This window comes from Patagioenas fasciata, chromosome 4, assembly GCF_037038585.1.
Source record: "Patagioenas fasciata isolate bPatFas1 chromosome 4, bPatFas1.hap1, whole genome shotgun sequence".
Classification (NCBI taxonomy): Eukaryota; Metazoa; Chordata; class Aves; order Columbiformes; family Columbidae; genus Patagioenas; species Patagioenas fasciata.
The window spans coordinates 17,480,405-17,493,344 of NC_092523.1; the positions used below are offsets into that span (position 1 = coordinate 17,480,405).

The window sequence follows — 12,940 nt, forward strand, 5'->3', positions numbered from 1 at the left end:
TAGGCTAGTGCTTGGTGGGTTGTTTTCGGGCAGCCTGCCATTTCTGTCACCCTGCTGCTTCCCCCTTTGCGGCTGTGAGCCTGTCGGGCTCCAAGCAGGGGCACTATCCCCAGTTCAAGCGTCAAACAGGCCCAACACTTGATCGCCGGTGTGTAACCAGTGGCTCTCAACTGGTGTTCACCCGTGCTGCGAGGCGCGGGAGGGCGCCGGCCGGCGGGGGTCCCGCTGGGAAGGATGGCTTTGCTTTCTCTGCTTCGCCTCTTCGCCGTTTAACTCGGGGGGGCGACAGCCGGCGGCTCGGGCTGCCCTGCGTGAGACGGGCCCGAGGCTGCTGGGCGGCGCCGGCGGCCGCCGCTGCGGCGCCGAGGGGCGGAGCGGGGCGGGGCAGCGCCTGGGCCCGCCCGCGGCTCCCGCTTCTCGCCGCATGCGTGGCCATGGCGGGGGCGCTGAGCGGAATGTTCGGCAGCCAGCCGCCCGGGCCGCCGCCGCCGGGGCCTCCTGGCGGGCCCGGCCCGGCCGGCCTTATCCCGCCTCCGACGGGGCCGCGCAATCCCAACAACACGCTGGTGGACGAGCTGGAGGCGTCCTTCGAGGTGCGTGGGCGGAGTGGGGGAGGGCGCCGCCCCGCCTTGGCCCTCTCACCGCCGCACTTCTCTGTCTCGCAGGCCTGCTTCGCCTCGCTGGTGAGCCAGGACTACGTGAACGGCACGGACCAGGAGGAGATCCGCACTGGTGAGGCCAGGGCCGGGCTGACCCGCGGCGGCTCTCGGGCGCTGCTGAGGTGCTGCGGGGCGGTTCGCAGGAGCCCTGGATACACCAGGGTTTATTCTGCAGGCCTGAAGTGCTGAGGGGCACGGCTGGGGTTGCAGATCTATGGCTGACTTGTAAAACATTGTGAAGTCGTGCAGGTGCATTTGGGCTTTGCCGGGGGTCTTGGCATTGGCTGCCAAGAGGTTTAAAAACTATTTCACGGTTTTGGAAAGGCGACTTTGGTGTAAGTCGGGGCTGTTGGCTCCTTCCCAGGTGGAACGCTGTTGACAGCAGTGGGAGGCTCACGGGGAAAGAAACCCACCCCGGAATGGTCGGGGTTTGTGGAAGGGTCCAGGTGCCAGCTGGCTCCCGGGGTCTGAGGGGGTTGTATTAATGTGCAGTGACATACATGGTTCAAAAACTAAAAAGCTAATGTGATGCATTGTGAAGCTGCTTTGTGAAACAATAACAACAGGTTGGAAATCAAAGCCTAGATTGCTCGCTAGCAGTGCTTTTGGACTTGTGTGACAGGCACCTCTGTGAGAAGTGTAATTAATACTGAACTGCTATAAACAGGAAATTGAAAAATGGTCCTGGACAGAAATGTACTTTTCCCTGAAAAACACTCAGAGCTTGACTCTCAAGCTCAGTTTTGAAACAGCAGAAGTGCTTTTGAAAACTTCTTTCTGGATATTGGGTTATAGTCATGTGCTGGAAAGGGACAGCTTTTATTTTCAAAACAGTAGGGCACAATATATGAAGGCAAAGCATTCTCCTAAATATGCCCATATTTTAGAACCTTAAATAGAGCTTGTTGTTTGGGTGTGCAGTGAAATGTTTTCTTTATTCAGTCAAGTTCCACAGATTATTATATCACTCTTTGTCATTGCCAAAAATGTAATAAAACTTGTGAAAAAAGACGACTTGTCCTGCACCTTTAAAAGAAGTTCTGAAAGTTTGCAAAGCAACGTTTTATAGAGAGTCTTAATGCACATCCTGGTTTTATAAATATGTCATTTTAGTAAATGTGAAGATTTTTTTTCTAGAAAGTACCATGAAAAGTGTTTTTAAGAGCATGCAGAAAACTACCAGTATCAGTCTGATAACTTCTTTTTTGGAATCTGTTCTTGCTGGTTTGTGTTTAGGTGTTGATCAGTGCATCCAGAAGTTTCTGGATGTTGCGAGACAAACCGAATGCTTTTTTCTTCAAAAAAGACTGCAGTTATCAGTTCAGAAACCAGAGCAAGTAATTAAAGAGGTATGTTTAATTAATTTACCTGTATTGTGCCAGATGAGAGAAGCTGCGTACCAGTACAGTTTATCACCTCACTCACGTTAATTTTGGGTTTCTCAACATGGTGCTGTATCTTAAGTTGGTAGAACGTGACTGTTCACAGAACAGCTCTCACCATGAACCTGGAGAGGCTGGATGCTGTCGCTCTGTGGAGTGTTGGAACACAGATAATGGTTTCATTGGAAGAAACAAAGTAGTTAGTCAAATTTTGCTGGGAGTAATGATCTCTGAAATGTGTGACCTAGGGGAACAGAGCTGGTGCATGCACAGTGCTTTCCCTCTGTTTCATTAGACACATTTCCATTATTAGAATCCATATAGGATCAGCTTGAAAACTCAAGCTAAAAGTACTACATGTTCTGTATGTGAGGTGGTTATTCTTATGAATACTGTCTGTTTACTAATACAGATCTTTTCATCCTTAGGATGTTTCAGAATTAAGAAATGAATTGCAGAGAAAAGAAGCATTGATTCAGAAGCATTTGGCTAAGCTGCGACACTGGCAACAGGTCCTGGAAGATATCAGTGTACAGCACAAAAAGCCTGCAGAAATGCCTCAAGGTCCATTAGTTTATCTAGAACAAGCATCTGCCACTATTCCTGCTCCAATGAAGCAAACATGATCTTTGATTTTACGTATCTGAATATTTTCAACAATGCAAAGCAGTGTTCTTGTTACTTTGTATGCTTTTTGTATAATGTAATTTGTACTGCAAATATAGTTAAGACAATTAAGTGAAATAAATTATCTTTTTTTTTTTTTTTTTTTCAAAAAAAGTATGGATTTGTTTTATATTTCAATGGAAAAGAGAGCTGCTATTCAGGATGCTTTCTGGTAGAAGTGTGTTTCCTAGAATGCATCCTGTTCCTTCTAGGAAGAGTAGCCCCAGCTTTCCCCTAACTCTATCTTTGCTGGTATGAGGAAAATACATATTTTTTATTTTAAAGTGAACTGATCATCTCCACTGGATTTTGCTAATCTCATGCAGGGGTCTCAGGATATACAAATTTGGTTCTCGTAGGATAAAATGAAACTGCAAAATGTGTACCCCTGGCTGGGGGGGGGCGGTATGTAATGCAGGCCTAGTGTTACTGGTATTCTGTCTGTCAGGCTAGTGTAGAGAAAGTCCAAAACATCTACCTCCAAAATAAAGACCACTCCTCATGGATGCTGTGTCATCGGCACTGTCTAGTCTACAGCATTAGCTTCTACTGGGGTGCACTATCTGGTAATCTAAATGTAACCAAGAAAAGGTTTTGGAAGTAGCAATAGGAAAGGTGTTCTGTCTCTGTTACTAGGCAATAAGCTTAATTTGTCCACATAGCCAGGAAAGTTTACTTTCTAGGGACACCATTCTGGGGACAAAGTTAACTAATGAGAATATTAAAACCCTGAAAATTAGAATAAGTAATTGTGTATTGAACTTCCTAATGCACTTTAAAAGTTTTTGTGGCAGGGTGGATGAAAAATTTTACTGAAAAATGTAGCCCTATATATTTATGATCTTCTCACAGATACCGAGGCACTGCTCAGTGTTACTGTACACCATTTTATCCTCTTCTTGATTGTATTTATAAAAAGTGTCTTCTTGCCAAATCTGATGCCAAAGTCTCCTTTCAAACTAAGCAGTTCATCTTGTAAAAAGTACTAAATGACTGGAAGTATTGGCCTGTAGAAGCATTCTGCCCCTTCTGCCACCTTTTTGCCGCAGGTGAGGTGCAGTGGCAGTTTTGCAGTAAGTGTTTGCATCTGTTAGTACAGTTCTTGCTGTCTGTTTGACAGAAGGCAAGGTTAGGCTGGAGCTACGTCTCCTCGCACATATACAATGTGTTACACAGCTGGGCCTGGCTGGTTGCCATTAAATGGGGATTCAAATCGTACAGCAGTTGAAGATGAGAACTATCTTGAACACTAGGCTGCTTTCACATTTCTTGATGAATTACCTGAGGGTCAATTTCTTCCTGAGCATCTTTCTTCCCAGTAATGAGTTGGCTACCATGATCTGATAAATGTAGTCATTCGCCCACTTTGCATTTTGGTGGCCATAAGAACACAATGTACATGTACATAGTTCCTGTAAATCTGGAACTTGGTGCATCAGTCTGATTCACTCTTTAGTATAACATAGCACTATTTTGCAAAACATGGGAAAGGATGATTTACAAGCAAGTTTTAATGTTCATACTTACATATTACCCTAATTTATCAGGCTGATTGTTACATATATTGAAGTGCAACAGGAATATTATATTGCAATGCTGACTATACAAAACAGTTTATTAAGCAAACCAGAAAGTATTTCTAAACCAGCCTGCTATAAACATGCTATTCTTGGAGGCATACCCATGCTGAACAGCTTAAAATGAGTTTAACAAAAAGCTATTAAAAACTTTCAAAATTAAATTACTATATGTAGAAATCATTAAAACAGCTGATGAAACAAATGTATAAACCTACAGAAATCACCTAAATAAGATCTTTTTTTCAGCTGGAGCCAGTTTGACAGGATGTATCTGAGACCAAATTGCATATTTAATGTAATTGTGGAGTAGTACAGTCTTTTGATGAAAAAGTCTCTTCGCATAACAGTATGCAGAATTTTGCTTTTTCTTCATTTTTTTTTACATGGGTTGTTAAAAATAGTGCATTTTTTCCCTTCAATCCATGCCTATAATGCCATAGTAATTAGATGTAAGAGTGTGCCACTGTTCCTCATTATTTACATGGAAGTTTATTTTTTTTCCTAAATCATATATTGGATTATCTTTCCTTAATAGAAAACAGGAACAGCTTTTCTAGTAATTGTGAGAAGTATGGAAATAGTTTGCTTTAAAACGAAAAATATTTAGTAAACCATTCTTGATGCTGAGGGTCTTGGTTTTGGTCATCTTTAGTTTGTGGTGGTTCATTGCCATGTGTCCTGTGCAAACAAATAAGCATCAGCATCATTACTTGCAATCTTATCAATATTTAATACTTTTTTTCCTGGAAAAACACATGAATCTATGAATGGATCTGTGCTTACATGAAGTGGATGAGGCCAGAAGGTGCCAGCTACAGTTTCTAGTGAGATCTGTGCTAGCCAGATAACTGGGCTTACAGCACTGGTAGTAACACGAAGGGAAGCGTGCAGGAGAACTGAACAGCTGTGGAGAAATGTTTGAACATAATTATTGACTTGACATCTCAAAAAATAAATTAAAAAAAGGATGCTTCAAGAATATGAAGCCTTGAAAATCAGCAAATGGCAGCTGCAATTCACTCTTAAAAATATGAAATACAATTTCTGCATTAAAAATGTTGAGTAAAAGTTTTATTTGGAAATGAAAGATTTATCTGAGTATTAATGGGCTTTTACAATCAATCCTATTACATAGTCCCTAATTTTTCAGCACTTGAGATGCTTTTGTAACATTTATATTAATTTTGGGTAGTTTATAATAGCAAATGTGACTTTACTTAGAATTGATAGATTTAAAAGAGTAAGCAGCAGCCAAGCTGGCCTCAGTCTGCCTGTACGTTTCCCTTTAAAAGAGAATTCTGCTTTGCCCTGGCAATCATCTGGCATGACACAGAATGCTTTTGTCTTTAAGATGTAGGAAACTGCCAAACTGGATGCAAGCCCATGGCCCACGTTACTGTCTTTGGCAGCAGTGAGCACCATCTGCCTTCGAGGAAAGAACTCTAGCACACAATTTCCAAGATAACTTATCTCCAGCAGGAGATAGGTAAGAAGGCTGGCTTTTGTCCTGAAGAATAGTGGTAGGTTTGGGGTTTTTAAAAATATTTATCATTATAACTGTACAATGTTAACTACATGAATTTTAAACTATTTCTTGAAGAGATGGTTCAGTTATTTATAAAGCTAAATATTGTTTAAATAACTCATAAATTTGAAAAAAATTCAAGCTTTTCAGAGAAAAAAAATCAAACTAAGAAGTTTTTAGTTAAGTATTTACTAATAAATAATTTTTTAAGTCTCTCAACCCTTTTCCAAATTATTAGCGTAGATACATTCAAATATGCCCTAAAACAAAAATATGCTATCCACATCTACCATGTGCAAAGTGAGGAAACAAAGTAAGAAGGAAAACACATGCCTGAAGTTTTAAACAGCCATATTCACTATCAACTACATTCTTAGTTAAATACTTGCAACTCCTCTAATTTTTTTGTACCAGGAGATGTTGCAATCACAAGCTCTGCTGGGCTCACATCCTACTTCGGCAGTAAAGTTCTGGGCCTATCTGCAGAGAACTGAACACACAGAGTTCACTGTACAATGGGAACCTCACGTCATTGATGATTTCCAAATGCCTAAGGTGTCTGAATGCCTGTGAGATTCTGAACAATATGTTTACCATCTTACAAGTCACTGCAAAATGGACAAATACCTTGTAGCAGCATTGGTGTCTGAGGACTGTGCTGATGGAGAGCTCACCCTGAGGCACCCAGGACTCCGGTCTAAGCTGGTAGATTTTGTTATTTGAGGAGCACTTCTTCTTGATCGCAAGTCACAGCTCAAAAAGCTCTTTGCGTAGGAAGCTAAATTCGGGACACTGACAACACGACTGGGCGCCTCAACCGTCGTCTTCTTCTGCTTTGTATTGTAACAGAAAACTTCATTACACACACATTTTGCACTTGATACTATAAAACCTCAACACCACCTCATTCCTAGATATCTTATGAGGAGCACCCAAAAATGAAGATTGCTATATTTTCCTATAGGCATTTAAAGTAAATTCTCAGGGTATGCTGTGAGGATTCATGGATTAGGCAGCCCAATTAAAGCAATTCGTGTATTTGACCTTCAGGTTTTAGATGCATCAGATCTGATAGCTTTGCAGAGCTCAGGTAGGTGCTTTGCACCGAGCCGACCTCCCTTCTTTCCATGACTATTTATAGGCAGCATCATACAGAGGGGCTGGGATGACAAAGGGCAAATCTTGAGCAGCTCAAACACAACTAATTTTCCTTGATACATGCAATATCCCTAACAGCACCTCCCAAATCTGCAAGCAATAGTTGTGCTTACCCCAGTGGAAGACTGAGGTCTTTAGAGTTGCAGTATTTGCTTAAACACGAATATCTATGTGTGTCTACTGAATTTATGTTATACTTAGCACCTGACTGTAGGTTGGCCTACTGGAAAGAATTCTACTGAATAACGTCATCATAAAAATTAATAGGACCTTTATTGTCCTGATCATCTCTATGATTCAAATAGCAATAAAACATCATAATTTGCATTAATTGCATTGCCCATTTTACCTTCATGGAAGGAGTCAGGCATCTTGTACCAGGGTTGAAAGAAAATGATCGATTCCTGTAAGACTCAGTGTTGGCTACAAGTGAATGCTGAAATTTTCTTCCTTCCTGAGGGGAAATAAAGTTACATGTATGAACATCTATTTGTTTGAAGCTGGTCAAAGTATTCCAGAACAGAAAGTACCAGTCTAAAACAATGTGTAAAACACTGAATAGAGCCTTCCAACAGATCCCAAAATATATATGTACACATAAAAGGAAATCTTACTGCCAGCTGCTTGATAATCTCTTCTCTCTCACTTAATTTGTCTTGCAGAGAGCTTATAAGGTGTGCATCTTCTGATCTGGACTCCCACTTTCTTGACTTTTCTTCTGATTCTTTAAGTCTGTACCAAAAAAAAAAAAAAAAACAGACCAGAAAAAACTTCCTCAGGCCACGTTCAAGAGATACCTGGGCTGTACTTTGCCCTAAATTCCAAGCCTAAAATGCAGGTACATAGTCAGGCCTTTCTGATAAAGCAGCATTTTTTTAAAATGGGCGTCTGCACATGGATTATATGTAAGTATAGAATGCTTTGGAGTTCCAAAATAAATTGCCACCAGGGTTAACCCACAACACTTGTCCAGTGTAAAATCCAGTCCCTGGTGTAAAATGCTAGCAAGCTTGCAAACCACATAGCTAGTCTAGTTTCTTATAGGAAAAAAAACCCCTCTGTGTCACAGTACCTATGCATGCCTGTATTCATCTATTTGTTCTCTTTTCTGACCCAATAGCTTTAGAATCCACAGGCTAATTCCAACCATATTTGACAGAGGCCTCAGAAACACTAAATTCCTGTAACTTTCATGAAAAGAGAGGCATCTTAACATCTGAATGGTTTGAGCCCTGCTTGCATGCACGTAGGCGTCTCTTCTGGACCTGTGCTGCGCAGTCGGGATAAGATAAATGGACAAGAGATATATATAATCACAAGGATTTTTTCTGGGGGGCCTCTCTTGTACGATCTGAAGCACCACAGAACTTCTTAATGCCACAGGGGGCTGTGAAGTGCATTTATTTACATGAGTTAGTCGGGCTTGTCCTCAGGAATTTGCAAAAGAGTGAGAAGGAGCATGACCAAACCTCAAAGGACGCTGGCCTCTGGTACAATCTATGAAAAAGATGATTTTACACTTCATAAAACTGCAAGATGCTAAGTGAAGGTTTTAGTTTCAAACTGTAAAACTTCTGTGTATAGAGCTTTACATTAAACAATGTTCAGAGATCATTACAATATATCTGCATCTGTGTTTGCAAAGGAAATACCTATATGCTTCAATTTCAGTGCTTATAATATTCTACCTCTGAGTAATAAAAAAAATTAGGCATAGTAAGAATAATAGTTGCAAACGGAACTCATTGCCAGTATGAGCTAGAGTTTATTTAAATGACTTACTCAGTTTCTAAGGTGCAAATCTTTGCTTGGAGATGTGACAAGTGCTGCTGAAATCAGATAATATGTTTTCACTTTCCTTCCGTTGATCTTGTTTCAGTATATCCAGTTCATTTTATGCTTGATATTGTGGTCTTCTACCAGTAACCTTCCATTGGTATTAAAATATGTCTGAATTCTCACATTTCAATACTATTTCAATACTATCATTGATCAAAACATGCAGTTTTGAGGTCTTTTATTGACTACAAAGGCAGTTAACCAGGTGCAGCTCTGGGCTTCTGCTTACCGATGCGACTTTGACACTTCAGTTACAGTCTGAAGCAGAACCACACTAACACTGAGAAAGAGGAAAATTACTTGGAGAAGTACTTGACCTTCAGCCTTCAGGAAACAGAGGGTCTATTCTATATAATGATGCTATTGATATTCTGGTTGTGGTTAGTTTGCACATCAATCTTAATGGTCAAATATGACAATAGAGTACAATAGGAACTCACTTGTATTAAGCAAAATTATTTTGAAATGTATTGGATTTTAATGTGAGGTTCTGATGCTTTATTTCATCACATCATGGCACCAGAAACATTTAATACTGCCTACCACCATCTTAAAAATAATTTTTTAAAAATAGATAAGGCAAGAAAGGTAACAATGCCTTTAACTACAACACTTATCTCTAACAGACAACATATTTTGAAAGATTAAGCTACTTGATTAACACCATCAACTGAAAACTAAAAAGTGCCTCACTTTTTTTCAAGCCTAGCCACAACACCGCTTTTCTGATACCGATCCCAAAATCAATAGACACCTACTGAAGAATCATTGTTGGTTTGTTGCCTTTTGTTTGCTAACATTTTGTTAAAACTTGAAGTAACTTTTTCATTAACTCAATGCATAGCCCATGTTCTCTTCTCTACTGATTAAAACAGAGACATCAGACCCAGCAGATTAACAGTTGTAATTTGCACAAAAGATAGTCAGTTTACTTTTTTTTTCCTTTTTACTGTATTTCTAAGCCCCTTTCACTTTTTTTTTTTTTCCTCTTTTTTCTCTCTGATATGCTTCAGGAAAGGCCAAAAGGACCATGAAAGGTTTCTGCTCTTGAAATTAGAGCACAGCCATGAGAATGATTGATTTGGCACTTGGCACAAAATAAGAAGCAGAAGAATAGGAGTAAAGATGGAAGCAGAATCCCTGAAATGGATCTTCAAGGGTGGAATAAAAGCTTTCCTTCAGAATAAACATTGTGGGACTTGTCCTCTCTTCCCATAAAAAACCTTTGTCTGCTCTCATCCTAATCCTTGCAAAAGGTTTCAGTTCTTGGAGGTGGAACTCACACAATTCAAGAGAATGGAAATGGGAATGATGACTTCAGGCAGATTACTGGTTTCACCTACTTGGCAACAGCAGGAATAGTAATTTTAAATAATTGGTTAAAAGAAATTGGCAAATGCAAATAATAAACCACTACCAGCTTTCAAATCAGAAACAACTACCTAGCACAAGACAAGGTCACTGTTGTTAAAGTAATAAAGCTGATATTTAGATGCACAAATTATTGGTCCTGCAAAAGCAAAACAAGAGCTGCGAGTTAATGTTGTAGACCTTCCATGGGTTAATTTCAGAGCAGTCTTTATCAGGTGCCTAAGGACCATTTCAGCTCTTTGGTTCTACCTCTTGCTATTTGAAGGATTTCTCCTTATATAATTTCCATTAATGCTTCCTTCTCAAATGCTTACTGTAGTAGAGCTACGCCATTTATCCCCTGTAAAGATTATCCTCCAGCCCAGCAGCTTTAGCATCTGAGGCCTTTTAGACTTCGTCACTGACATGTGAATAATTCTCTTCATGAACAGAAGCTCTAAATTCCTTCAAGGTAGCTAGAGGGCACTGATGAAACTCTCTGGTTTGCAATTCTTTCTGTTGATCTTGCTTCAAATGCTTGAAATGAAAGTCACTTTCAAGTAACTCTCCAAAGGGTGCAAAGGAAAAAAAAAGTTTCTTTCTCATTCTTTAAATATCTTTCAACTGGTAGACAGAAACAGAATTACTCTGGCCACTCTGACAGTCTGCCAAGAGACCCTGTATCCCTTGGGTGCTTTTCTCAAGACTGTATAGGACATAATTTTAAAGATTCCTTTCAGGGTACACTCTTCAGAAATCCTTTTATATGTACAGCATGAGTAGTTAGGGCATACATTCTACACTACTGCTGAAATTAACTGAAAGGTACCCATGCACCAGATCCCTCAATTGCTCCGCAAAGAGGATGTGTTAAGTACGATCACCCAGAAATTTGAAAGGATTCAACAGCCATATAAATGCACTGGACAGTGAACCCCAGTCCTGTCTCCCATGTAAAAGATAAGTCCTGCACTTTCTCTGCACGCAAATGGGAAGATGCTATTACTGCAGTGCAACATTTGCTCCAAGCCTGTGTCTACACTAAGAGGATGCAGTCCACCTTCTACAAAGGCAGCCAAGACTACAGGTCAGCTTGTCCTTTCTGTGCCCTGGCAGCATTTCAGCTCCAGACTTCCATCAGCCCAGAGGCCCTGTCAGTGTCCCCAGTGCAAAACTGGCTGCTACAGCCAAAGCAAATTCTTACGGAGTACACGTGACATTCTCAGGTGTCGTCTTTAGAGTTCACAACCCATTGGTTTCGGCTACAGAGGGTATGTATTAAAAAAAAAAATTCTCAGAGACTTCTAAATTTTTTTCATAGCTCTTGGGGTTTGGGATTTGTTTATGTCTTCCACTGCCTTTCAATCTGCATGACACAGATTTTCTCAGTTACTCCTGTGGGGCTACACTGGACATATTTCTCTGTGACATATAATGAACAATTAGTTCAAATCCTTTTATTATGGCTGGAGAGAAATGTGAAATGAACTACTGCATATACAAAACACCTAACCTCTTTAGAAAAGAGAGATTCTGACACTCATCACATTAAGAACACTTCAGCTGCTGGCTTTATTATTGAATCTCTAGATTGAGAATTTAAGGCAAACCTTCTGTGCTGTTTCTCCCTATCCTGAAGCTGTGTAGCTTCTTGCTTCTGCGACTCCAACTCAGCACTGAGCAGCTCCATTGTGTCCTTCAAAAGTAAATTCTCTTTCTTGAGTTCAGAAATTTCACTCTGACATTTTTCCAGTTCATCATGAAGAGATCTGATCTGGCTCTGGCTACTTCCTTCCTAAGAAAAAGGCCAAATTTAGTTATTCACAGCCTCTTATTATTTAACGTGAAGAATTCACTGGAAATACATCCACTGAATTTCTGTGAACAGATTTTCTCAATTATTTATGCAATTCTATATGCAAGACAAAATCTGTGATCAAAAGTTCCTGAACATATTTTATAGTCTCCATAAAATTTATTTTATTGCAACATTCATTCATTTACTTGTGTAGTAGCTTCTGATCTGTAAAGGGAAAGAAAAGCCTGCCCATAGGGAAAAGATGATAAACAATGCTAACATTTAGAAGTGGCACATAAGGGAAGAAAACCTGTTCCATTTCTGTAAGAGATTCCGTACACTTTTATTATCTCTGAAGAAAGAAATATGATACTACTGTTCTTGCAAAATACAATATGGCAATGAAGTAGGAACTGGATTCTTGCCTGTTGCTTCTTCAGTGTCCTCACACTCCGCAGCTCTGTTTGGAGTTCTTCTATTTGTTTCTTGAGATTAGTGCATGATGTCTGTTGCTCAGAGAGTTCCATCCTCAGAGATCCTAGTAACAATGAGACAATCACTAAGGCAGTCAGAGGCCAGCTGGGTGGGGAAAGCAGATATAGACAATGTAAATGACAACACTAATACATTACATTTTGCTTTGTTCCTCTGCTCCTTCGCCATTAAGTGTAATGGCCTCCTATTACTAGAGAAGTAACTCGGTTGAACAACAGTAAGAACATATGGATTGATAATAGCAATGTTTCAACAGTGGAATTAGAGAGGTAATTCTGTGGCAGTTGTTTTGCAGACTAAATCACTATGGCTTCTTCTAACCTGGAACTTCACTGGACCAGCCCTGAGCCTCCCTGTTAAGTCCACTGGTGTTTTATAGAGGGCGATACGTCAGACTGAGGAGAGCTCTCACTGTGTTAGAGAAGTACAACACTTACGTAAGCAGATCTGTCATACACTGCAACTTTTGAGTATATTGGGTAAAAGTT

The 12,940-nt window shown here is 40.3% G+C and overlaps 2 protein-coding genes across 5 annotated transcripts in view; one reads left to right on the forward strand and one right to left on the reverse strand.

Annotated features, from left to right (window-relative positions):
* The first annotated feature begins 418 nt into the window (after nucleotides 1-418).
* MED28 (mediator complex subunit 28) lies at nucleotides 419-2,810 on the forward strand. The gene is made up of 4 exons (XM_065836806.2): nucleotides 419-593; nucleotides 666-732; nucleotides 1,896-2,008; nucleotides 2,470-2,810. Exons 1-4 carry the CDS (start codon nucleotides 435-437, stop codon nucleotides 2,665-2,667), a joined length of 537 nt encoding a protein of 178 aa, XP_065692878.1. The 5' UTR covers nucleotides 419-434; the 3' UTR covers nucleotides 2,668-2,810.
* A 49-nt stretch (nucleotides 2,811-2,859) lies between these two features.
* Nucleotides 2,860-12,940, reverse strand: part of FAM184B (family with sequence similarity 184 member B) — a 58,045-nt gene continuing 47,964 nt past the window's right edge. For 3 of the 4 annotated variants that reach the window (XM_071807339.1, XM_071807338.1, XM_071807337.1), the window contains 6 exons: nucleotides 12,383-12,495; nucleotides 11,770-11,954; nucleotides 7,585-7,702; nucleotides 7,320-7,424; nucleotides 6,440-6,645; nucleotides 2,860-4,965 (listed from right to left, as the gene is read on the reverse strand). In XM_071807339.1, coding sequence (XP_071663440.1) covers nucleotides 4,875-4,965; nucleotides 6,440-6,645; nucleotides 7,320-7,424; nucleotides 7,585-7,702; nucleotides 11,770-11,954; nucleotides 12,383-12,495 — 818 coding nt within the window. In that variant the 3' untranslated portion in view covers nucleotides 2,860-4,874. The remainder of the gene's footprint in view (nucleotides 4,966-6,439; nucleotides 6,646-7,319; nucleotides 7,425-7,584; nucleotides 7,703-11,769; nucleotides 11,955-12,382; nucleotides 12,496-12,940) is intronic. The other variant, XM_065837973.2, reaches the window with a different exon arrangement.